Below are 27,567 nucleotides of genomic sequence, written 5' to 3' on the forward strand. Positions count from 1 at the left end.
ATAGATGTGAACTCCCATGATTCAGGACATTTACAAAGACAGGTGCATAAAAAGGGTCATTGGAGACCCGGGTCACCCCAACCACTAACTGTTCCAGCTGCTACCATCTGGGAAATGGTGCGGCAGTATAAAAGCCAACAGGCTCCGGGACAGCTTCTTCCACCAGGCCATCAAACTGCTTTAACTCATGCTGACACAACTATATTTCTGTGTTATATTGATTACCCTATTGTACTACTATTTATTAGAACTTACTATAAATTGCACATTGCACGTTTAGACTGAGACGTGAAGATTTTTACTCCTCATGTATATGAAGGATGTAAGTAATAAAGTCAATTCAGTTCAATTCAATTCAATTCAATTGCCTTCTGCACTCTGGTTGATTTTACATTGACCTTTTATAGTTATTATTCTACAGATTTGTTGAGTATGCCCACAAGAAAATGAATCTCAAGGTTGTATATGTTGTCATATATGTACCCTGATAATAAAATTTACTTTGTACTTATCCCCTCTAGTTCAAGAGCTTGATGGTTGAGGGATAATAATTGTTCCTGAACCTGGTGGTATGAGTCCTGAGGCCCCCATGCCACCTTACTGATGGCAGCAGCAAGAAGAGAGAGACCCACTGATGAGGACCTCTATTTGAAGGCATCTTGAAATGAAAGATGGGGTCAATTTTCTGTTTCCAATGAACTCTGAGGGTATTTATTTCCACTTTCAATCTTCATTGATGGAATGAAAGTCAGAAAAGTGTGGGTGTTGTTAATTCATAAACATGAGAGATACTGCAGATGTTGGAAATCCAGAGAACACACAAAATGCTGGAGAAATACGGCAGCCCAGGAGGCATCTATCGATGGGGGATTAACAGTTGTCGTTTTGGGCCCAGACCCTTCATCAGGACTGGAAAGGAAATGGGGCAGAAGCCAGAATAACAAGATGGTGGGTGGGGAAGGAATGCAAGCTGGCAAGACCATAGGAGCAGAATTAGGCCAGTCGGCCTATTGAGTCTGCTGTGCCATTTCCTCAAGGCTGATCCCTTTCCCTCTCTGCCCCAATCTCCCTGTCTTCTCCCTGTGACCCTTTATGCCCTGACTAATCAAAAATCTATCATCCTCTGCCTTAAAGAGCTTCCACAGCTGCCTGCAGCAACAAATTTCACAGATTCACCACTCTCTGGTTAAATATATTCCTCCTCATCTCTGTTCTAAATGGATGTCCCTATTCTGGGGCTGTGTCTTCTGATCTTGGAGTCCCCTACTAAAAGGAACATCCTCTCCACATCCACTCTATTGAGACCTTTCAACATTCTTCTGAATTCCAGTGAGTACAGGCCCAGAGTTGTAGTGATAGGTGAGACCAGGTAAGGAGGTGTAAGGGGTTTCTTCTTTTATGTTACAGCGTAGTCTAATTAAAATGGCTTCTTTGTTATGTTAACTGCTGAGAAAGTCCTCCCACTAACAGTTTGTTTGGATCATGTTACTGATAAGAGGGTGAGCAAACCAATTGAGATAGATGTTATTCTTTCTGTGTGTCTGTAAGTTAGTGTGATGCGCGGGTTTTTGGGAAGAAAGCGGGAGAGAGAGACAGAGGATGGACCAGGTGATGTGAGTCCGCTAACGGGGTCGGACCCCGAGCAGGAGTCCGAGGTCCAGGGTGTTCGGCGAGGAGAGGAGATGGAGACGGACTCGTGTGGAGCGTCTGGTCGACCACCGTTGTTGGTCCCAGGCAGCAGGTCGAAGTGGTCCGAGGGGATCGCAGCGTGAAGAAGGAGGGTCCCGAGCTCCAACTGTTTATGCACGAAGAGATTGAACTTTGATAAGTGTGGCACCTTTTATTTTCCTTTTATATTTTATTCTCTATTAATTATGTAGTTCCAATAACATCTATAAACTGTAAATCATTTAATCTGATCTGGTGTATTGTCTGTTATTTGGGCGGGGTGGGGTACATCACAGCATCCACACAAACTATTACCCAGTTTGGCGGGGCCGAGGGCTGTTTCCCTAGACGACAGCGAGCTGAGTGACCCTAAGGCTGGCCAGGGGGGCTACAGAGGAAAGTTGGTAGCTGAGGGAACGGGAGAATTGCTTATTGCTGCCTGACCTGCTGAGTTCCTCCAGCATTTTGTGTGTTTTACTCTGGATTTCCAGCATCTGCAGAATCTCTTGTGTTTATAACCCTATTCTGTATATCTTTGGAATATGGAAGCACACGCAGTCATAGTGACAGGGTACAAATTTAAGAAGTGACAGATCTCAATATGAAATTTCTTAGTCTCTGGCCTCCCTATTTTGCTACTAAGGTTGTAAGTGGTGTGCTTTGGTCCGACCTGGAATTCATGTGATTCAGGACCCACCACCAGTGAGATCACATGAGAGTTACCGCAGACAAATAATCGTCCATTCCAAATGCCCCATTCAGCCTGCACAGCGGATTCAACTTGGCCAAAGTCTAAATCCCTTATGTAATAGGAATTCATTATCCCGATAGGAGAGCAGTGGACAGATCACCCATTGTGTTGCCAGTAACACTGAATTAATGCCTTCTATTAGCAAGCAAAGTACGCAATCAAAGTCCCAGTTCCTATTCTCTTCGTATAAGTCTATGTACACGTTCATCAAATTGTCTGCCCTGTATTGTGGACTTTTTCAATCAACGAGGATGCCTCTGTCCAGGACTTGAGGAAGTGATCTGTTGGCATCTCGGTTTGGCCCTGAGTATGAGGTACACATTCAGAGAAGCCTTCCTCGATATGTACAGGGCAGCATTCTGGCTCAGAGAGTTCTCCCATATCTTTCTGAAGATTCATCCTTGAACTCACTCTGTCAAAAGCAGCTGAACATTAACACAATAACACACACAAAATGCTGGAGGAACTCAGCAGGCCATGCAGCATCTGTGGAAAAGAGTAAACAGTTGACACTTCATCAGGACTGGAAAAGAGAGATAAGGTGGGGAGGGGAGGAAGAAGTACTAGGGAGTAGGTGATAGGTGAAACCAGGAGAGAGGGAGGGGTGAAGTAAAGAGCTGGGAAGTTGATTGGTTAAAGAGATAAAGGACTGGAGAAGGGGGAATCTGATAGGAGAGGACAGAAGGCCACGGAATAAAGGAAAGGAGGAGGAGCACCAGAGGGAGGTGATGATGGGCAGATAAGGAGAGAGAGTGAAATGGGAATGGGGAATGGTGAAAGAGAAGGGAGGCAGTTACTTGAAGTTCAGGAAATCGATGTCCATGCCATCAGATTGGAGGCTACCCAGTCGAAATATAAGGTATTGCTCCTCCCACCTGAGTGTGGCCTCATCGCGGCAGTAGAAGAAACCATGCTGTGACATGTCGGAATGGAAATGGGATCTCCGGCAGGGGATCCTGCTTTTTCTGGCACACAGAGCGTAGGTGCTGGGCGAAGTAGTCTCCCAATCTACATCGGGTCTCACTGATATACAGGAGAAGTGACACCTCACCTGGAAGGACTGTTTGGGGCCCTGAATGATAGTGAGGGAGGAGGTGTAGGGGGCAGGTATGGCAGTTGTTCGTTTGCAAGGATAAGTACCAGGAGAGAGATCAGTGGGGAGGGACGAATGGACAAGGGAGTTGTGTAAGGGGAGATCCCTGCGGAAAGCAGGAAATGGCGGGGGGACAAGATGTGCTAGATGGTGGGCTCCTGTTGGAGATGGCAGAAGTCACGGAAAGTTGTGTGTTGGATGCGGAGGACACGAGGAACCCTATGCCAAGCTCTATGCTCCTTCTGCCAGAAAAAGCGGGATCTACCACTGGCCACCTATTTCAGCTCTACTTCCCATTCCATTCTGTCATGTCAGTCCATGGTCTCCTCTACTGCCGCAGTGAGGCCACACTCAGGTTGGAGGAGCAACACCCAATGTTCTTCCTGAGTAGCCATCAATCTGATGGCATAAACATAGATTTCTCGAACTTCTGATAATTGTCTCCCCTCACCCCCACCCTCTCATCTCTCTTTTCCAGCCCTGATGATAGGTCTTAGTCCGAAACGTTGTCTGTTTACTCCTTTCCGTAGATGCTGCCTGTCACGCTGAGTTCCTCCAGCATTTTGTTTGTATTACTTTGAATTCTTGCACCTGCATATTTTCTCTTGTGATTCGGACATTATCACCGCTGTCCTGAGTAAGAGAGATTGGAAAACAATGCAGGTCGCTGAACACCGCTACTCTTCATTGAAACTGTTGAGTTGGTACGTGAGGAACACGGTAGTCTAGTGGTTAGCACAATGCTTTACAGTAGCAGCGTCTCGAGTTCAATTCCCGCTGCTGGCTGTAAGGAGTTCGTATGTTCTCCCCATGACTGTGGTTTCCTCTAGGTGCTCCGGTTTCCTCTCATAGTACAAAGATGTGGTGGTTAGTAGGTCATTATAAATTGTCCTATGATTAGGCTAAGGTTTAATCAGTGGGTTGTTGGGCAGCGCAGCTTGACAGCCTGGAAGGGCCTATTGTGCGCTGTATCAGTAAAATAAAATAAAAATTTGGAAGGGCAGATTACCTTGTTTTATGTTTCTGTATAACCAGTTATTGAACTGCAGGCAGAGAGGTCTTGCCTTAGCTGCATAATTAATAGTATAGCAACTTGTTTACAGAGCACCTTTCATGCAGGTGATATAGTTCAAAGTGCTTTACACTGCGATAAGATGCAAACATGAAAATGAAAGACAACATAATGTTAGTTAAAAGCCAGATTAAATAAGTAGTTTAAAGTTCAAAAAGTGCGTTTATTTGCTAATCTGGCAATAGAGTATGGAGTAGGCCTTTCTGGCCCTTTGAGCCACGCCACCCCAGCGATCCCCAATAAACCTAATTAACCCTAACCCAATCACGGGGCAATTTACAATGACCAATTAACCTACCCAACATACATACATACATCTTTGGACTGTGAGAGCAAACTGGAGCTCCTGGAGAAAACCCACACGTTGCACGGGGAAGATGTACAGAGATTCCTTACAGAACGACGCCGGTATTGAACTCCGAACTCGAGGGTGTCCCGAGCTGTAACAGCGACATACTAACCACCACGCTACCGTGGCACCTCCAGGGAAATGTATTATCAAAGTACATATGTCACCAAATGTGACCCTGAAATTCATTTTCTTTCAGGCATTCATAGGAAATACAAAGAAACAACAAAAAATAATAATAAGCAAGCAATAAGTATGGAGAGCATGAGGTGAAGGGTCCTTGAAAGTGAGCCCAGTGTTTGTGGGAACAGTTCAGTGAAGTTATCCCCTTTGATTCAAGAACCTGATGGTTGAAAAGTAAATAACAAATGGAAATTAGCAATAAATATTGAGAACATGAGATAATGAGATAAAGAGTCCTCAAAGGGAGATCATTAGTTGCTAGAATATCTTGGTGATGGGGCAAATGAGTGTAGTTATCCCCTTTTATTCAAGAGCCTGATGGTTGAGGGGTAGTAACTGTTCCAGAACCTGAGTTGATGGATGGAAGATTCAAAATAACGACTGTTTTGGAAGGAAGAAATATGGAAAGGAAATGCAAGGTAAGAACAAGGAGCTAGAGTCAGCCCTGCAGTTGTACAAATCTGCTTTACTGCTGAGTCCCTCCATTAGTCGGGATCGACCGTGATTGTTGCATCTTAGCTGTCTGTGTTGATAATGCAGTAAGTCAGTGCAGTATAGTATGGAGAGCAAGCTGTTGCCCGTGCAACAAGATCCCTCTCTCCATGCAGCTGATGAATCCAAAGGAATGGCAATGGTTGATACAGTTTGGCACCAAGGATTGCCCGTCAGTGTTGAGTTCAACATAGGACTGTCTTCAGGACTCCAGCTCCAGATTTTTCCCACAGGGTTTACCCCTGAAGCCTTCCCCACGAGTGTGTATAGCTGATAGTGTGAATGTGGAGAGGATATTTCCAATGGTGGAGGAGCCTAAGACAAGAGGACACTGTGTCAGAATAGAGGGGCGTCCACTTAGAATGGAGATGAGGAGGAATTTCTTTAGCCAGAGGGTGGAGAGCCTGGAATTCATTGCCACAGGCAACTGTGGAGGCCAAGTCATTGGGTATATTTTAGGCAGAGGTTGATAAGTTCATGATTAGTTATGGCATGAAGGGATAGGGGGAGAAGGCAGGAATTTGGGGCTGAGAGGGAAAATGGATCAATCGTGATGAAATGGCAAAGCAGACCCAATGGGCCAAATGGTCTAATTCTGCTCCTATATCTTTTGGTTCTACAGTACGGATGTGGAGAAGTTGGAGAGGATACAGAAGAGATTCACTAGGATTAGAAAGTGTTACCTATAAGGAGAGGATGGACAATCTTAGGCTGTTTTCTCCGGAGCTGTAGAGCTCAGGGACATTCTGGTGAAAGTTTATCAAAATATGAGAGCCATAGTTAGGGTTGGTAGTCAGTCTTTTTCCCCAAGGTAGAAATGTCAGATACTGGAGGGCAGAGGTTCCAGGTAGGAGGAGGGAAATTTAAGAGAGATTTCCTTGGCAAAAGTTCTAAACTGAGAATGTAAGGTGCCTGAATTGCACTGCCAGGGAAAGTTGTGGAAGCAGATAGACAGTGAACAGGCAGGGAATTGAAAGTTGTAGAATATATATATTTATGTGTGTGTAAGCTACAGCATGGAATGGACCCTTCAAGCCATGCAGACCAGCAGCCCCCGATTTAACCCTAGCCTAATCACAGGGCAATTTACAATGACCAATTAACCTGCTAACCAGTACATCTTTGGACTGTAGGAGGAAACCCACGGGGTCACGGTAGAATATACAAACTTCTTATAGGCAGCAGCGGGAATTGAACCCGGTTGCCTGTAGTGTAAAGCGTGTTGCTAACCACTATGCTACCATGCCGCCCTTGATGGAAGCAATGAGAGGGAGTCATGTCCTGAGTGCTGGGAGGTCTTTAATGGTTGATATTGCCTTATATTATAGCTAGGGTGCCTAAGGCTTTTGCACAGTACTGTATTTGTCAACATGGAGACGTGGAGTCGAGAGCACGTTTGGAAATCTGGCGGGAGTAAAAGATGTTAGGAATGGCGAGGGTGGAGTGCCATGGGAGGGGTGTGGGACAGGTGGCAGAGAAGGAGTGGCAGGGGTAGGGGTGGTGCGGGTGCAGACAGCCCCAGCCCAGAGACACCAGGCAAGGTCATCTGATTCCAAACAATTGGTTTATTGATCATTACAGAATGTCTGTCTGGTGCTTCCCACTCCCTTCTCTCTCCCTTCCCCTTTTCCCAAACATGATTCCCCTCTCCCTGCCCCCTTCCCACTCTCAGTCCACAATAGAGACCCAGATCAGAATCAGGTTTATCATCACTCACATGTGCCGTGAAATTTGATTGTTTTTGCAGCAGCAGTACAGTGCAATGCATAAAATTGCTGCACTACTGTATAGTTTAAATTGGCATCATATTTGGAATAGACATGATAACCCTGTTCCTTTGTTGTACTGGTCTATGTTCTATGTGTAAATCTCTTTTTAATCACAAGTGTACTTTGGAAAGGTTATTAAATTAATGACCCCAAGGATTCTGCCATTGAGATGTTCAGTGAGCTTGGAGTCTAAGTCGCAGGTATTTACGACTGAAGGCAAGGGAGTTAGATGCTTTGCAACACCTACTTGCATGGTAAAGCTGTTGTACGTACAGTCCCACTGTAGATTTTATGTCTGTTTTGGTAGATCTCTCCTGCTCATCTCCTCACTCAGTGATAGGTGTTTGCTCAGGGAGGGGGAAGGAAACATCTGAAGATGCCTCACACCATCAAGTTTGCTTGACGTTTGGTTGCTGTGCAGGACGGGAGTTTGAATGGTTAATGAGTTAACGCTGCTCTGCCTAGTACAGAACAGTAGAAATAAAGGGAAGGTACCTTGTGGTAATTAATTTTCCCTTGAGCACACCTGATAAGTGTTGATTTTAATAGTTACTTTAAAACTTTGATATTTCCTTTAGTAATTGTGTATAAAGGTTTTTCATTTGCAGAATTGTTCAGATATGAGGTGCTGTGGTATTATGTTGCAAACATGCCCCACTTTCCCTGAACATTGGCCATTATTCCTGTTACTTTTTCTCTCTCTAGAACATCAAGATCATGCATCATCTATCTATCCATATCTAGCAAATGCGATCGGTTAGACTTCCGAATATCTACCGTGTTGAGGAACAGATTTTGCGTGGTATAACATTTGAGAGAAATGTCTAGGCAGTAACTACAGCCCAACAGTGCTTCATTTTCAATGTTAGCACTGGTTCACAATACTGGGTTAGCTGTATTAAACACAGCGGTAGTGCCAACGATTGGATGGTTAGAATAAGGGGGTGGGGTGGGAGGGAATGGGTGGTTATTTCTAGCCAATGAATTATTGAGGTGGGTGGGTTATATAATGCTGCCTTTAGGCTTAAGAACGTTATAAATATTTATTGAGAAAGTGTTTAAAGATCCTGCTTTTCCTTTTCTTTTCAGGCGTGTTTAACGAAGCATAAACCAAGGGTTTGCCAGCAGTCGTTGGATTAATTTTAAACTGTGAAAAGACCTTGCATAAGGCAAAATGCTTATAAAGGAATATCACATCCCTCTTCCCATGAGCGTTGAGGAGTATCGTATTGCACAACTGTACATGATTCAGGTATGGTCTACAGTGGTTGCACATTGTAACTGACTTAATATTACTGATCAACTAATCAACCAGTAGTGCTGGATTGAAGAATGTGTGATGGTTCTGGTAACATGGAATTGGTTTGTGTTAGTGTAACATGGGGAAAATTTCCCTCTGTCCCACACAATACATTTTTAATTTTGATTCTATAACAGGCAAAGATTATTGATTCTGCCTGGTGCTGAATATTATGTCTTTGTAAGCGTTATAAGTTAACTAGGTATTTGATCCAAGAATGTTGGAAAGGTATGGCTGGAACAGTCTTTATCAGAATCAAAATCAGAATCTGGTTTTATATCAGTGGCATATGTTGTGAAATTTGTTGTTTTCCAACAGCAGTACCTAGTAATAAAAACAGTATAAATTAAAGTAAGAAATATATATTTTAAATAAACTCTTTATGGGCTTCCAGCTGGGTACATGATGAAAATGGCAGAGTTTCTCAACGAAACATTGGTTAAAATTGATACCCGTACCTGGCGGAAAGCCTGAGAAGAGTTTATTTGTCATATACGCCGGGAAAGCACTAGATCCTTTTTCATATGTAGTTCACTTTATTTATATATATATAAATATAAAGGGGAAGAAGTTGTTCCTGAATCATGAGTGTGTGTCTTCAGGCTCCTGTACCTCTTTCCTGACGGTAGCATTGAGAAGAGGACATGGGTGATGGGGGTTCTTAATGATGGATGCTGCCTTTTTTAGGCTTTGCTTTATAAAGATGTCCTCATGCTGGGGAGGCTACTGCCAATGATGGAGCTGTCTGAGGTCACAAATTTCTGCAACTTACTTCGATTCTGTGCAGTAGTCCTCCCCCTATTTCAGGCAGTGATGCAACCAGTTAGAATGATTTCCATGGTAATCTGTAGAAATTCGCTAGAGCCTTTGGTGACAGACCAAGTCTCCTCAAACTCTTAATGAAATATAGTCACTGTCGTGCCTTTGTAATTCCATCAATATGTTGGGCCCAGGACCTCAGAAATGTTGACAGCCAGCAACTTGAAACTGCTCACTCTTTCCATTTGATGAGGACTGGTGTGCTTATTTTTATCCTTGACTTGCCCTTCCTGAAGTCCACAATAAATTCCTTTGTCTTATTGATGTTGAGTGCAGGGTTAGCTTGTGAGAGTGTTGTTTCACTCCAGAGTCCTCTGGCCAGATTTGGATTCAGATTTCTGTGTCACACGTACATTTAAATGTACAGTGAAATGTGCATTTGCCTTGTGGTTAGTGGAACACACCAGACGTATAAGACTATAAGATATAGATGCAGAATTAGGCCATTTGGCCCATCAAGTCTACTCTGCCATTTCATCATGGCTGATCCATTTCCCTCACAGTCCAAATCACCTGAATTCTTCCCATTTCCCTTCATGCCCTGACTAATCAAGAATCTATCAACCTCTGTCTTAAATATACTCAATGACTCAGCAATGAATTCCACAGATTCAGCACTCTGGCTAAAGGAATTCCTCCTCATCTTCTTTCTAAATAGACGGCCCTCTATTCTGAAGCTGTGGTCTCTGGTCCTAGATTACACCCATCTTAGGAAACACCCTCTCCACATCCACTCTATTGAGGCCTTTCACCATTCGATAGGTTTCAATGAGGTCATCCTCATTGCTCTGAATTCCATTGGGTAGTAACCCAGAGCTATCAAACACTCCTCATATGACAAGCCTTTCGATCCCAAAACCATTTTTGTGAACCTCCTTTGAACCCCCTCCATTGGCAGCACATGCTTTCTTAGGCGAAGGGTCCAAAACTGCTCACAATACTCCAGGTGAGGCCTCAGCAGTGCTAATCAACAAGATAAATTGTCTGTGAAGCACCTTTCACTCAGCGCACTGTTCCCTTGGGCTTTACTGGACAGCCCGCTCTGGATGGAATACCCAGTTCTGTGTATATCAAGGCCATGGATGAGTGTTTTGACACTGGATGAAATAAGGTGTGTGGTTGAGTCAGGCCCAGTGTCTCCTTACTGACTATCAAAGGCTCATCTGTGTTAATACAGTCAATTACAGTTAATTGAGACACATCGGGACCTGGACATTTTGGCCCAATTAAGAGGCTGTCCCAATTAGCTGAAGCTTCTTGGAAATGGTTAAAAAGGAACTTAAAAAAAAAAAGAGCAACTGGATAACAAATTTAAATGAAATACAGAACAAATTAGAACACTACCAATACTACTACAGTGCTATAAAATGTGTATTAGTTCCTCATAGTCATTGATGAAGAAATTCATCCAGTGTACACGGCCGTGTTCTTATGATGGACTGTAAATGAACAAAATCAGTGCAGACTCCTAATGCAGATATTGGACTGCTTTCATACAATGCTATTGGCAATTGCAACTTTCAAATCTTCACTTACATTGTAACATTCAAGATGATTGTTGATACTTTCAAATTCTTTGTAGTTTCTAACTTGTTGAAGTAGTGAAATAGTTTCATTTTCATTCCTGGCCGGTTCTGGCATCTCCAAGCCTGAATGCATGAAGCTACAGTGAGCCAGACAGTTCTGAATTGTCTTACTGCTTATTTCACGCAAACTATCAGTGACAAAAATCACTGCTTTTTTAACACAAGCACACACAACTGACACTATTTAAAAACAGCTTGTTCTAAGCATGGTGCAATGTCTAACGGCTGCCCAAGTTCATGTGACTGGTGCTAACTAGAAACTACTCAGGAACAGTCTCCTGTCCCAATTAAGAGGCGTAGTGTCCCAAATAAATGAAAGGAATCCTGCCTATTTTCTTGATAGTTTTTGTTCTGTTAAGTGTTGTCCCAAATAAGCAACTGTCTCAATTAACCGATGGCACATTTAACTGGAATCCACTGTATGGTCTATGCTTTGGGAGTTCAAAAGCTCACCCAGATGCTGCTTTAATTCTCTCAGCATTCCTGAGTGTAAGAGGACTTTACTAGCTGAATGGATATCTCAGAAATTCTCTGAAGACTTTTCAGCTTTATCAGGCAGTGCTGACCAAGGCGATATTCCTCCATTATGATGCAAAAGGTGGTTTGGATTATGGTACAGTTATAAGGTTTGAAACTCAGTTCAGCTTCTGGTGTTGAGCTCTGGTTTCACTCAGCTTGGTTTGTTTCTGGGGAGATGCTATGACACAACACTCTGCCATGGATGGTCTTAAGCCCGATTATGAAAGGAGGGCTAGCAACCCCATCCCATGAGAAACTCCAAAGACCTCCTTCATGGGAGAGGTAGAATCTTTGCCTAGGAGACACAGTATTGTGCAGAAGTCTCAGGCATATGGACTGAAAGTGGGAAGGGAGCAGGGAGAGGGGAATCATGGTTGGGAAAAGGGAAGGGAGAGGGCAGGGATCAGGAAGCACCAGAGAGACATTCTATAATGATCAATAAACCAGTTGATTGAAATCAGATGACCTTGTCTGGCATCTCATGGCAGGGTGTGACTGCATCCACACCACCACCCCCTCCCCTGTCCCCTGTACTCCTTCTCTCCCACCTGTCCCACACCCCTCCCGTGGAGCTCCACCCTGCCATTCCCAGTGTCCTTTGCTCTCGCCAGATTTACACTTTCGCTCTCTGTCCACATTGACAAATACAGAACTGTGCAAAAGTCTTAAGCTCCCTAGCTATATATATATATATGCCTAAAGACTTTTTCATAGTACTGTAAATGAAGTTTTGTGGTGAAAACTTCCTTCTACCCAGGACAGAGGACTCTGGCAAGCTGCTGTCAACAGCCTATGCCCCAGTAGGGGTGATGGGCTTAAGAAAAGAAGAATGCAACAGCACATAGGGCTGCTGCTTTGTGACTCTCGTGACTCAGGGTGAACCCTGACCTTCCGTGATGTCTTTGTGCACTTTGTGTGTTCTCCCGGTGACTATGTCGACAGGCTAAATGGACACTGTAAGTTGCCCCTGTTATGGTAGAATCTGTGGGAAACTGATGGGAATGATGGGATGAATCAAAAGGGAGCCGTGTAACTGGGGACCTGAAGTCGGTGTGGGACAAAGAGCCTGTTTGCCTTGCCGCATACTTGCTGCTGGTTGCTGAGGAACGCTCTGGAATTGGAACCAGGTACAGAAACTGTGACATGATGCCAAGTTGAGGGCTTCAGTCTTCAATGTTGTTGAGTTCAGAACTGGATGTTGAATTTACGTGGTTGTGTTAAAATTTAAGGACAACAGAGATTCCAGTTAAAAAATGGTGGTTATCTAGAGCTGTGTTAGCAAAGAAAGGGAAGAATTTTCTATAATGTAAATTATTTTTAGCTTTCCTGAGTTTGAATGATGAATCCAATAATTTGCTTAATTCATTTTTTAAATTTTAATACCTTATTCTGAAATAAAATTGAATATTAACGTCATCCTTAATACTTAGCATGCTGGTGATAGTTTTTCCATGTTTAAATTTATTTTGCTTGAAATTGATTAAACTTGGACACAGGACATCCTGCGTTTAGCATTTCAGCTCTGTTGAGTTTTCTCATTTCCTCATTTTCATTGAACATTGATGTATAATGGGCTTAGTCATTTTGTCAAATGTCAAACATAATTCTACCATGTGGTTTTCTAGTGTCCGAGGTACACTTTCACCATGAGGAAGGCTATGGAGGATAGTGAGAACAATGTGGAGCATAGAGTGTTTGCTCAGCCACTTTGAGATCGAGGAGATGGAGGTGTTGAGTTTCTTGGAGACCATTAAGGTATATAAGGCTTCCAGGGCCTGATGGAATATCATCTGCTTACTACAGACGGGGTAGATGTGGGTGACTATGGCGGCGTGCACTCAAGCCAGATGAGTAAAATCTTTGCAATGAGACTTTTCTAGAAAGATTTTCCTAAAACATGGAGTCCCTTTACACAATGGGAGGTGCCAAAGAGAGACGAGACAGCAATAATGGAAGGACATGAAACACACCCAGCAACTAATGGACAAATGCTTAACTAGCTTCAAAATATCAGCGGTTGTCAGCTGGTAGTTTCAATTGACTTTAAACACCTGTGTTGTGAATGGCGATTGATCTTGCACGTAAAGAGTTCAAACTCATACATTTTACAGTGATCGATATTCATAACTGATAAGCCAACTCTGTATAAAGGTAACGGTTCTCTGTTCAGACTTCAGAACAGTGTGGGTGGCTAGGGGCCATGCTGTTCTCCTTGTGCACAAGTAAAATAAAAAGTGTGGTTGAGTCGGGAATGTGTTCTAGGTCTCGTTATTTTATTTTAATTTATTTATAGGTGACGACAGAAATTAGTAAGGTCTCCGACAGGGTCCTGCATGGCAGTCCAGCAGGTTAGATCCAAGGCAGTCTGGGAGATTGGACCCAAAATGTTTTTGGGAACAGGAGGCAGAGGGTCCTGACGGGTATCTGTCTGATCAGAAGTTTTGACTAATTGTGTACCACAGGGATGGGTGATGGGACCTCTTATGTGTGTGATGCACATTTTTGACATGGATTTGAATGCAGAGGGTAGGAATAGTAAAGTTGCAGGTGACACACAAATTGGTGATGTCTAAGTTGGTAAAAACTCTCCAATGGATGGTACCAAACCCGGCTGCAAAGGAGCAGGGTTGGGCATGAAGCTAGCAACCCCCATCCTGTCAAAGCCCAGAGCTACAGAAATGCCAGCCGAAACTCCAAAGACCTCATCCCTGGGAGAGGAAGGATCTTTACACCTGGGAACATAAGGGTGGGGCATACTCTCGGGAGCTCTAATGAACAGAGGGACCTTGAGTTGTGCAGCCTGACGGTTGGTGGAGGCACACATTCTCTCAACATTTATGAAGCATAAGACATAGGAGGAGACTTAGGCCATTTTGGCTCATCGAGTCTGTTCCATCATTCCATCATGGCTGATTTATTTTCCTTCTCAACACCTTTGAAACACTGACTAATCATGAACCTGTTAACCTCTGCCTTAAATATACCCAGTGACTTGGCCTCCAACAATAAACTCCACAGACTCACTGCTCTCTAGCCAAAGGAAACAGAGCAGCAGTTCTAGTGCTAATCCAGAGCTTTCATGACCACCTGTAGCTCTCGACGTCCATCTCCGTTGCTGCCTTGCCCTTTCCTCTTGAAGGTCCCTGTGGTGAAAAAAGTGGCAAGTCCAAATGCCTAATTCCTTGCCCAGCCTGGCACTTCCAGTACAGACATTCTTTATACAGCAGGGGTTCCCAGCCTGGGGTCCATGGCATAAAAAGGGATGGGAACCCCTGTCTACACCATCTCTTCTGAACCTAATAACAACAACATATTACACTCAGACGTATTTTAAAAGCATTTTGCTCCTTTATGCTTTGTTGAGCTGTGTTTTGCATGATTGCAGAGCAGAGCAAAGATGACATGTGGGGGATTATTGAAAGATAGTGGAAGTTACGACTGAAGGAATGTGCAATTGTCCATGAATTGTCTGCACCCATGAGCACAAATGGTGCTTTTTCCTTATTGGACCGCCTAGAGTATTGTGTGCAACTCTGGTTGTCCCACCATATGTTGAGGCTTTGGAGAGGGTGCAGAAGAGGTTCACTAGGATGCTGCCTGGATTAGAAGGCGTGTGCTATCACGAGAGGCTGGATAGACTTGGGTTGTTTTCTCTGGAGTGGTGAAGGTTGAGGGGAGATCTGATAGAGGTTTATAAGATTAAGCAAGGCATAGATAGAGTAGACAGGGTGTATCTGCTTCCCAGGGTTGAAATGTCTAATACCAGAGGGCATGCATTGAAGGGGAGAGAGGATCGGTTCATGGAGGATGTGAGGGCTAAGTTTTTTACTCAGAGAGTGGTGGATACCTGGACTGCGCTGCCTGGTGTGGTGGTAGAGGCAAATATGTTAGAGGCTGTTAAGAGATGTTTGGATAGGCACATGGATGTAAGGAAGATGGAGGGATATGTTCATTTTATTGGTAGGAGAGATTAGCTGGTTCAGTATGACATTGTGGGCCGAGTGGCCTGTGCTGGACTGTTCTATGTTTGGTGTTTTAATCTCACTAGCATAATGTCATGGGCCAAAGGGCCTTTTCCTGTACTGCTCCATGTTCTTTAAGGGATCGTGAAATAGTCTGAGAAACCAATGTAGATCTGCTGAGATGTTTATTTGATACTCTAGCAAACTGAAAAAAATCAGTGATTTCTCTTAAAATGTCAGTCTACACAATCAGGAAAGCTCACCAGCGTCTCTACTTTCTGAGGAGGCTGGAGAGAGCTGGACTTTGCACATCTATACTCACGTCATTCTCCAGATGTACAGGAGAGAGCATCCTGACAAGCTGCGTCACTGCGCCGTACGGAAACTGCGCAGCGACGGACAGGACGGCTCTACAACGGGTCGTCAAAACTGCCCAACGACCACCAGCTCCAGCCTACCTGCCACCAAGGGCAAATATACAGAAAGGTGCTGGAAACTGGCAAAGAATCCCACCCACCCTGTTTGTGGACTGTTTGTCCCACTCCCATGAGGAAGGACCCACGCCAGGACCACCAGACTCAAAAACAGTTCCTTTCCCCAAGCAGTGAGGCTGATCAACACCTCCACCCACTAACCCACCCCTCCACACCCCCCAACCACCACCACTTTATCATTTCCTGTAGAGCCGCCTAACATACGGACACTCCTGTGCCCAGTGTCACTTTATGGACATACAATCAAAATTTGTAAATAAGCTTATGTTATGTTTTTGTATTTATTGTATTTTATTATTATTATTGTCTTCTTTATCTTATTTTGCTGCATCAGATCTGAAGTAATAATTATTTCATTCTCCTTTACATGTGTACTGAATCTTGAATATTGAATTTGAATACTCAGTCATAATTTAAATCATTTATTTTTATATTGAGGTTTTGATTATGACAACTTGAAATTTTCACTTTAAACGAAAGTGAACAGTCAGTCAGAATCAGAATCCGGTTTATTATCTCCGGCATGTGACGTGAAATTTGTTAACTTAGTAGCAGCAGTTCAATGCAATACTTAATATAGAAGGAAAAAAATAAATAATAAATAAATGTTATTCAGTATACTTTATACAGTATACGTATATTGAATAGATTAAAAAATTGTGCAAAAAACAGAAATACTATATATTTAAAAAAGGGTGAGGTAGTGTCCAAGGGTTCAATGTCTATTTAGGAATCAGATGGCAGAGGGGAAGAAGCAGTTCCTGAATCGCTGAGTGTGTGCCTTCAGGTTTCTGTACCTCCTACCTGATGGTAACAGTGAGAAAAGGGCATGTCCTGGGTGCTGGAGATCCTTAATAATGGACGCTGCCTTTCTGAGACACCGCTCCCTAAAGACGTCCTGGATACTTTGTAGGCTAGTGTCCAAGATGGAGCTGACTAAATTTACAACCCTCTGCAGCTTCTTTCAGTCCTGTGCAGTAACCCCCTCCATTACCAGACAGTGATGCAGCCTGTCAGAATGCTCTCCACGGTACATCTAAAGAAGTTTTTGAGTTATTTGTTGACATACCAAATCTCTTCAGACTCCTCATAAAGTATAGCTGCTGTCTTGCCTTCTTTATAACTGCATCAATATGTTGGAACCAGATTAGATCCTCAGAGATCTTGACACCCAGGAACTTGAAACTGCTCACTCTCTGCGTTTCTGATCCCTCTATGAGAGGATTGATAGGTGTTCCTTTGTCCTTCCGTTCCTGAAGTTCACAGTCAGCTCTTTCATCTTACTGACGTTGAGTGCCAGATTGTTTCTGCGTCACCACTCTACTAGTTGGCATATCTCACTCCTGTACACCCTCTTGACACCACCTGAGATTCTACCAAGAGCTATTAACCAGTTACATGTTCCTAATACAGGATAATATTATCTGTGGCTGACTAAAGGCAATCTATGTATGCTAAGTAACTTTAGACCATATAGGAGCAAATTAGGCAATTTGGCCCATCGAGTCTGCTTTGCCATTTTGTCACGGCTGATCCTTTCTAACTCTCAGCCCCAATTTCCTGCCTTCTGTCCATTTCCCTTCATGCCTTGACTAATCTAGAATCTATCAACCTCTGACTTAAATATACCCAATGACTTGGCCTCCAAAGCCGTCTGTGGCAACGAATTCCACAGATTCACCACTCTCTGGCTAAAGTGGACAGTTGTCTGAGTGGTCAGAGTCAGAGTGGTGATCTTGAGGCTCTAGTTCTTCCAGGCTTCAGGCAGAGAAAGAAAATCTCAAGGTTAAGTTTTTTTGTTCATCCCTTCTTTATATCTACTCAGCTAGGATAGTAGAGATGCCAGGCAGGATAGTTGAATGCTCCTCTTGTTGGATGTGGAAAGCAAGGAGACCTCCAGTCTCCTTGACGTCTACAGCTGCGAGAACTGCATCTGCTGCAGCTTCCAACAATCCACATTAGGGTGTTGGAGCTGGAACTGGATGAACTCATTTGTGAGGCTGAGGGGATGATAGATAGGATATATAGAGAGGTAGTTACACCAAAGGTGCAGGACACAGGAAACTGGGGGGTGACAGTCAGGAAGGGGTGAGGGGTTAAGGAGCCAGTGCAGGTACTCCTGTGGCCACCCTCAACAACAGGTCTATCACTTTAGATACTGTCGGTGAAGTCTGGGTGGAATTTGACCTAACAGAGGAAAGATACAGTGGTTGGGTCTTGGGCACTGATTTTGCTTCTGTGACTCAGAAGGGAACGGGGTAGAAGAGGCCCACTATGGTGATAGCGGATTCGTTAGGGGAACGGACAAGAGGTTCTGTGGATAAGAACGAGGTACCCAGATGATACGTAGCCTGGGGCTGCAGGATCTGGGATATCTCGGATCAAGTCCTCAGGATTCTTAAGTGAGAGGGTGAACAGCCAGAAGTCGTGGTTCATGTAGGTACCAATGACATGGGTAGGACAAGTGATGAGGTTCTGCATAGGGAGTTCAGGGAGTTAAGTGCTAAGTTAATGGGCAGGACCTCCAGGGTCGTGATCTCAGAATTACTACCCGTGCCATGTGCTAATGAGGCCAGACTAGGATAATACAATTTGAAACGTGGCTAAGGAGTTGATGTAGGAGGGTGGCATAAGATTTGATGGATTATTGGGCTCTCTTCCAGGGAAGGTGGGACTTGTACAAAGGGACAGTTTGCACATGAACAAGAGGGGGCTAATATCCTAGCAGGAAGGTTTGTTAATGCTGCATAGTGGGGTTTAAATTAGAGTTGCAGGGGGATGGGAACCAGTGCCAGAACAGGTAGTGGAGAGGTTGTGGAGACAGATGTTGGTAAGACCTCAGACAAAGTTAGGATTCAAAAGGTTGAGCATGGTGCAACTAGTGTCCTGAGCTGCATATATTTCAATGCAAGAAGTATCGTAGGAAAAGCAGATAACAGTGCTGAAGATGAGGTAGCTGGTTTACTAACAGGCAATGTGTAGTGAGGAGAGGCTGTTGATAAGGCAAAATTGCAGTCAACAGGATGAGTTGCAATGTAAAAGGCAGACAAAATCGAAAAGGGTGAATACAGAACTGAAAGTGTTATATTTGAATGCATGCAGTGTACAGAATAAGGTACAGGAACTTGTAGCACGGTTACAGATTAGCATGTATGATGTTGTAGACATCACTGAATCATGGCTGGAAGAACATTATAGCTGGGAGCTTCATGTCCAAAGATATTCATTGTATCGAAAGAACAGGTAAGAAGCCAAAGTGGGCAGTGTCACTTCGTTGGTTAAAAAAAAAAATTAGATCAAATCATTAGAAAGAGGTGTCATAGTGTTGGAAGGTGTTGAATCATTGTGGATAGTGCTAAGGAACTGCAAGGGTAAAAGGAACCTGGCGGGAGTTGTAGATACACCTCTAAATGGTAGTAAGGATGTGGCTAACAAATTACAATGGGAGATAGAAAATATGTGTCAAAAAGACAAGGTTGCAATAGTCATGGGGGAGCTTCAGTATGCAGGTAGATTGGAAAAATCAGGTTTTTGCTAGATTCCAGGACGGGAAATTTCTAGAATGCCTATGAGATGGCTTTTTAGAGCAGCTTGTAGTTGAGTCCAGTTGGGGATCAGCCAGTCTGGATTGGGTGATGTGCAATGAACCAGAATTGATTAGAGACCTTAAGGTAGAAGAATCCTTAGGGGAAAGTGATCATAATATGATTGAATTCACCCTGAAATTTGGCAAGGACAAGCCAAAGTCAGATGTATCAGTATTACAGTGGAGTAAAGGAAAGTACAGAGGCAAGAGAGAGGAGTTGGTCAGAATAGATTGAAAAACAAACTGGCTGGAATTTCTGGAAGCAATTTGGAAGGCACAGGATATATACATCCCAAAGAGGAACGTGGAGGATTAGTAATGATCTTTCAGGAACCACGGGATTTTGGAATGGTTCCAGAAGACTAGAAAATTGCAAATGTCACTCCACTCTTCAAGAAGAGAGAGGGGCAGAAGAAAGGAAACTATAGACCAGTTAGTCTGACCTTAGTGGTTGGGAAGATGTTGGAGTCGATTATTAAGGATGTGGTCTTAGGGTAGTTGGAGGCGCATGATAAAAAGGTTTCCTCAAGGGAAAATCTTGCCTGACAAATCTGTTGGAATTTTTTGAAGAAATAACAAGCAGGGTAAGCAAAGGAGAATCATTTGATACTGTGTACCTGGTTATTTTCAGAAGGCCTTTTACAAAGTGCCATACATGAGGCTGCTTAACAAGCTATGAGCCCATGGTATTACAGGAAAGATTCTAGCATGGATAAAGCTGTGGCTGATTGGTAGGAGGCAAAGAGTGGGAATAGAGGAAGTCTTTTCTGGTGGGTTTCTGGTGTCTAATGGTTTTCCACAGGGGCCTGTGTTGGGACTGATTCTTTTTATGTTATATTTCAATGATTTGGATGATGGAATTGATGGCTTTGTTGCAAAGTTTGCAGACGATATGAAGATATGTGGAGGGGCAGGTCGTTTTGAGGAAGTAGAGAGGCCACAGAAGGACTTAGATTAGGAGAATGGACAAAGAAGTAGCATGAGGAGCCAGGAAAGCGTGGAGAGATACAGGCCTAACATGGGAAAATGGGGTTACTGTGGGTAGGCATTAACAGGATGGGCTGAAGGGTCAATGTCCATTCTGAAATATGGAGGAAACAGGCCAAGGATTTGAAATCCAGGGTAAGAATTTTACATGCTGAGGCATTACTTCACTAGGAGCCTGAGGTTTTTATTCATGAAGGGTTTGGGCATTGCTGCCCAACACAAATTATCCCTGAACTGAGGGCTTGCTGGGTCGTTTCAGCAAGAGTGTAAAGCTACGCTGCGATTGGAGTCACATGTGGGTCAGCTGGGGTCAGGGCCACATGAATGAAGCAGCTGGGCTTCTGCATCTGCTCATTTTATGGCCGTGGGTACAGGTGCTTTTGCATAGATTAGGTGAAGGTCATCAAAGACATGGATGATGGATGAACACAGGTAATTTAGGACGTAGACAACAGAGATTGGGATCGGCCGGTTCATGCAGGATAGAACACATTGCGGTAAGAATGGATTGAGCATGTGAAGGGTAACAGCGTTTTGTCCACAGGCCTGTGTTCGAAGTGACCCAGGGGCCACTTCACATGATGAGTCACATCAGGCTGCGGTCTTTCTCACAGTCAACATCTTCTACCGAATTAATAGAATTGACGGAGTCCATTATGTAAGCTAAATACCCTGCTCATGTGCCAGGCTTCAGTAAAGAGCTTACACAGGGCTCTGTAAAGTGATTGCGCTACATAACTCGAATGAGATTAACTTGTAAACATATTTATTGTTCAGACTTTGAATTTAACAAACAGCTGAATGGATTTTGTTAAGATAACAATAGTTTCTTTAAAACCCAAGAAATTTTGCAGATGTTAGAAATCTTGAGCAACACACACAAAGTGCTGAAGGAACTCAGCAGGTCAATAACAGTTCAATGGTTCCATTTAATATCAGAGAATGTATACAATATACAACCTGCAATTCTTACTCTTGGCGGACATCCTTGAAACAGAAGAAAACCCCCAAAGAATAAATGACAGGAGAAACGTAAGGTCCCCAAAGCCCCCATTCCCCCACGCAGAAGCAGCAGCAAGTAACATCAACCCTCCCCTCCCCTAATTATTCTAGCATAAAGCATCAGCACCCACCATACCAGCAACAACAAAGTCGCCAAAGAGAGACCATGGTATACAATACATCAAAAACTATCTGTTCACTCCAACATTTTCGACATCCCACAGGCACTCTTTCTCACTAACAAGGGAGAGATAGATATTGCTCCTTCCACAGCGACAGGGGAGACAACTGTCGTTGTTTCAATGTTACAGTCAGTCTGAAGTGTTGCTTTTTATCCCAACTCAAGAATCGGCTGCAGGCTCTCCCTCACCATCGAGAGAGAGAGAGAGATTGATCGATTTACCAAGTACTGAGCTCTCTGACAGCCACTCTTGCTGGCCTGGATGTTCCGGCTTCCGATACGCTTCAGTTTGCGACACCGGTGAGAATCCGTGTCCACAGGGCTGTGCAGACTCCGAAGGCGCCTGACTTCAAGCCGGACTTGGACATAGTGAAACGCAGTCAATCGGCGAGCTCCAAGAACGGGAACATGCCACCGTGCAGAACTGCAGTTTTGAGTGCCGCTGTAGACCAAAGATCCCGATAGGACCCCAGCCACTCTGAAGAAGAAAATAGAGACATTAGAAGAAGAATTTAACTGTTTAGCTGATGAGCTGGGAGGAGTTACTCTCTAGCGCCATCTTTAGCTCTGCCTACATGCAGCATCTATGAATGGGAATAAACAGTTAATGTTTCAGGTTTTTTCAGGATAAATACACAAGATTCTGCAGATGCTGGAAATCCAGAGCAACACACACAAAATGCTGAAGGAACTCAGCAGCTCAGGCAGCACCTATGGAAATGAGTTAACAGTCGATGTTTTTGGAGAAGGAATCTGAGTGAACTGTGGGAGAAAGGGAATTGTTTCTTTGTCCTTGGGCCTCTCATTTGTTCCTGTGTTGCTATCCAGTGTATCCATGTCACCCCCCCCCCCCAGTAATCCTGACCTGATCGGTCTTTGATCATTTCCAGCATTAATTACTGCCATAAGGCCGTAAAACATAGTATGAATTAGGCCATTTGCCCGTTGAGTCTGTTCCGCCATTTCATCTTGCTTCTCCAATTCCTTCTCAACCCCCATTCTCCTGTCTTGTTTGTAAGTTAAATGGTTTATTGTTTTCGGACAAATTGCAGACTGTGACGTGTTCTTTATCTGTGATCTTTATTTGGAGCAGATACTATCATAGATTTATTACAATGAAAGGAAATGTTGGGTTTTAAATAGTCACATTTACAATGACAAACTTTGTATCAGAGTTAATACATATAAAACTTTAAGCCACAATCGAAGTTCAAAGTAAATTTATTATCAAAGTACATACATGTCACCATAAACAACCCTGTGAATCATTTTCTTGCGGGCATTCACAGTAAATACAAGAAACACAATATAATCAATGAAAGACCGCATCCAGCAGGATGGACAGAAGACAACAAACTATGCAAATACAAAAAGCAAGAAAAAATATTAATAGTAATAGTTAATAAGCAATAAATATCGAGAACATGAGATGAAGAGTCTTTGAAAGTGAGTCCATAGGTTGTGGGAAAAGTTCAGTGATGGGGTGAATGAAGTTGAGTGAAGTTATTTTCTTTAGTTCAAGAGCCTGATAGTTGAGGGGTAATAACTATTTCTGAACATGGTGGTGTTGGTCCTGAGGCTCCTGTACCTCCTTCCTTATGGTAGCAGCGAGAAGAGAGCATGACCTGAATTGTATGGGTGATGATGGATGCTGCTTTCTGCATCATTGCTCCATATAGATGTGTTCAATGGTGGGGAGGTCTTTATCCATGATGGATTGGGCCATATCCACTACTTTTTGTAGGGTTTTCAGTTCAAATAAAACTAACCTTAAATATTTATCAAGTTGTGCTTTGTATGATGGTCATCAATTCTGTTATCTATATCACTGACATATAATGTAAAAAGAATCGTTCCCTGTGTAACACCTCTAGTCACTGGCATCCAACCAGAAAAGGCCCTCTTTATTCCCACTCTTTGCTTCCTGCTAATCAGCCAATGCTCTATCCATGCTAGTATCTCTACTGTAATACAATGAACTCGTATCTTACTTCACAAATTGCTCCCGTACTAGCTGATAAGCATTGGCTTCCTGAATTGATTTTAAAGTTCTCTGACATAATTTTAAAGGTCTTAATGGTCTGGGAACAGAGTACGTTACGGAATCGTTCTGGTTTTGTAATCCTGCTCGAGCTCTCAGGCCGTCTTCCGCCGGTCTCTTAAATTTAAACAGTCTCCCACAAAAGATCATTGACAGGTCATTTTTTTTAAAACTATGCTCCTCAACTGTGGATTTCAAATTCTAAAACTGTAAGAGATGTAGACTCAGTTATCTATTTATTTATTTATCTATCTATCTATCTATCTATTCATTTATTTATTGGGATACCGCATGGAAGCAATCCCCTGATCTAATCAGGGGACAGTTTACAAGAACCAATTAATCTTCCAGCTGGCATGTATTTGGACTGTGGGAGGAAACACATGTGGCCACGGGGAGAACATACAAACTTCTTACAGATAGTGGCAGGAGTTGAACCTGGGTCGCTGGTACTGTAAAGCATCATGCTAACCACTATGCTAACCTTGCTTTTGACTGACATCTTTTTGTCTTTTATTTTCTTGCTTATTTTTAGTTTTTGTTTTAATGTTTGCACTTTATCCCATTGTAAAGCACTTTAAACTACATCATCTGTATGAAATGTGCTGGATAAATGAAGTTTTATTTAATCTGACCTCAAGCTTGTAAAACCTGAAGTACGGGCACAGCCAGGCACACTCATTTCTCGATTGCTAGGTGCTTTCAGACTATTATTATTATATCCCGATGGTTATTATGGATTGTCCTACCTGTAATAATGGATCAACAGTTATATAATTTGTGGGTCTGTGACTCTTAAACTGGACTGGGTTTGTATTTATAGTAAGGTATGGTGTCTTTTATAAGTTTGTATTTTAAAGCAAGATTTTGGTGAATGATGTCTGCCACTTGATTGTGCCTGTGTAAGTTATCAGATTGAGTTAAACTGCTGTAGGATCCTGCAAAGTGTTGGATTGTTTCTGGTTTCTCTTGGCATTTTCTACATTTATTGTCTTGAATTTGTTGGTCTTTTATTATGTAGTTTTGATAATTTTAGGTGTTAACCACCTGGTCCTGTATTGCCACAAGGTTTCTGTTTCTGGGAAGAGGTCTCCAAATCTAAGCCGGGCGTTCGATGCTTTCTTGTTGACATCTAGTTGTTCAGGTCATGGGGATGCCTTCCATTGGTTAACTTTTCCTTCTATCATGATAATTTCTTCATTTTTCTGGGTTGTGCATTCACAAGGAGGGGAGGAGAAGATGGCGGCACGACGCAGCGCACGCGGCCGCTACAGAATGATATCGGTATTTGTTAAGTAGGTACCGTGCACAATACTGATTTGATGGAGACAGACATGAGAAGCACGGAGGAACATCTGGAGAAACTTCTGAAATACCTGCTTCGCTGCCGCTGTTACTGTGCGATCGAGAATCTCCGGAGGGAAGGCCCCAAATCCTCGGCTTTGCCTATTGCTTGGTGGCCGGGGTCGAAGCAGACATGGTGCTCGGTGTCGGAGGGCTGGTCGGAGGCTCGAAGTTTTCGGACAGACTCAAGTTGGGTGCTTCCAGGGTGCTGCATCAGCAAGTTTGCGGTGCTGGAGGTTCATTGCAGGGAGAGTTTTTCTTCCTTCTACAGCCTGCGTGAGATGATGAGACTTTCGAGAGACCTTGAGACTTTTTTTACTGTGCCCATGGTCTGTTCTTTATCAAATTATGGTATTGCTTTGCACTGTTGTAACTATATGTTATAATTATGTGGTTTTTGTCAGTTTTTCAGTCTTGGTCTGTCTTGTGTTTCTGTGATAGCATACTGGAGGAACATTGTATCATTTCTTAATGCATGCATTACTATATGCGTGTCCTCATGATCTTAAAATCTAAATCTAAATTTAAGTTTAGTGGTGTATTCTTACCAGAATTGCATATGCTCACATGGAATGCTGAAATTTGTTTTTGTTGATGAAAATTTCTCCTCAGAAGTTTTATCTTACTGTTGTGTAATTTTTTTTTTATGGCTGTTATTCCTCTTCCTTCTGTCCTAGGCAGTGTTAATGTAAGTGTGTTGGAGTGTACATAGTGTTCTCTAAAATTTGTCATTTCAGTTCTTACTTTTCTTTGTAAACTTTCCAGATCAGTTTCGGACCAAGATATTCTGCCAAAAGAATACGTTAATATGGGTGTAGCAAAAGTGTTCATTGCCTTGGTTATATTTTTACCGTTGAGCTCTGTTTGGCAGATTTTTTTAAGCCTTGACCGAAATTTTCTTTTCTGTTGGAAATTTTTCCTTTATTGCATTATGATCAATTTTCTTTGCTGTTGATATCCTAGATACTTAAATGTTTCATACTCATCCATCTGTTGTATTGTATCCTGCTGCCCTGTTTTGTCTTCTGTTAGCTTTATTGCACCTTACTTTATGTTTAATGTTCTGCACTTATCCTATCCAAAGTTCCTGTTATTATCTTTAGAAAATGATTCTACTACTTGGATTAAGTGCTTTAGCTTTACTGATGAAGAAGTGTATAATTTCAAACTGTCCATGTATAGAAGGTGTGTCAAGATATAATTTATTTGGTTGTTTCTGATTTCTACCCAATTTTTGTAAAATTCGGTCAATAAGAGAGGGGGTTTAAAGCTAGACAAACCATAGTGGGCTTAGAGAATTGCCCTGGAAAATGCCTCGGTTTGTTTTGATAACGGTGGTTGTTCTCTTTTGGTTGTTAATAGATAGGGTGATTATAGTATTTTTTTTGTTTGTGATAGGCCACTTGAAGCTGAACACAATTATAACTTAAGACTACTTGTATCACCTGGGAATTCGGAGAAACAAGAAATGAACTTTTATTGGATATAATGCGTTAAGTTGCATAACGGTGCTGACACTTTGCAGTAGTTCAACTAAGCTAAAAATGTTTTACTGATGATTTTATTTGTACTCAGTGTCTGAGGCTTCTCGCTTAAGTGTCCAACAATATTCAGCCAGCATTGATGGATTCCAGTTACCCTGATATTATTTCTCCATAATCGCAAGTCCCAGTGAAACCTTTCACCATGCTGGACACTGTCACTGACAGCACCAATATTTGCAGGGAAGAAGGCTAAATGGGAATGCAGAAAATGTATCTGTGACATGTTGTACTTCAAGGTTTTGTATGCTTGGAGCATGTTGACAACCAGCTGCAAGTAGTTTGGTGCTCTAGTTGCCAAGGAAATTTTCAACAACATTCTTGAATGCCTTCCATGCCATTTTCTCTGGTCCCACTAGAAGATCTTCAAATTGCCTGTCACTGGTATCCTGTTTGATTTGTAGACCAACAAAAATGCCTTCCCTAATTAATCTTGGCACTAGTTATTCTGACTTGAATTATGAATTGAAATAACAAATGTAGGTGATTTAAAAAATAAAGGTGTGTGATAGAGAAATTTCATGGTGAGTTTCATGATTGGCAGCCCTAAATCCAGGAGATACACTCATATGTGTATTTGCAAAATCTTTGTGGTCCTGTGATATCATTTCAATGCTTTTAAATGTTAAGGGTAAAGGGTAATCCAATTTCTTATGATTCTGATACTTAATCAATATTTGGGCATGATTTGCATGTATACTAACTCTAATGGCAATTATTGTGGAAATGATTGAAACTGGCTTATGACAAACCCTTTGATGTAGTAGATAGCACTTGAACCCTGCGATAATATAATGAGTATTTGAAAGTTTTGGATTTTATTTATTG

The 27,567-nt window shown here is 42.7% G+C and overlaps 1 protein-coding gene across 11 annotated transcripts in view; it reads left to right on the forward strand.

The window, feature by feature from the left end:
• The window catches only part of LOC134360022 (membrane-associated phosphatidylinositol transfer protein 2), a 307,102-nt gene that overhangs the window by 110,402 nt on the left and 169,133 nt on the right, over window positions 1-27,567 (forward strand). For all 11 annotated transcript variants that reach the window (XM_063074026.1, XM_063074020.1, XM_063074022.1 and 8 more), the window contains one exon: window positions 8,467-8,629. In XM_063074026.1, coding sequence (XP_062930096.1) covers window positions 8,552-8,629 — 78 coding nt within the window. In that variant the 5' untranslated portion in view covers window positions 8,467-8,551. The remainder of the gene's footprint in view (window positions 1-8,466; window positions 8,630-27,567) is intronic.

The sequence above is a fragment of the Mobula hypostoma genome, chromosome 21 (assembly GCF_963921235.1).
Source record: "Mobula hypostoma chromosome 21, sMobHyp1.1, whole genome shotgun sequence".
NCBI lineage: Eukaryota > Metazoa > Chordata > Chondrichthyes > Myliobatiformes > Myliobatidae > Mobula > Mobula hypostoma.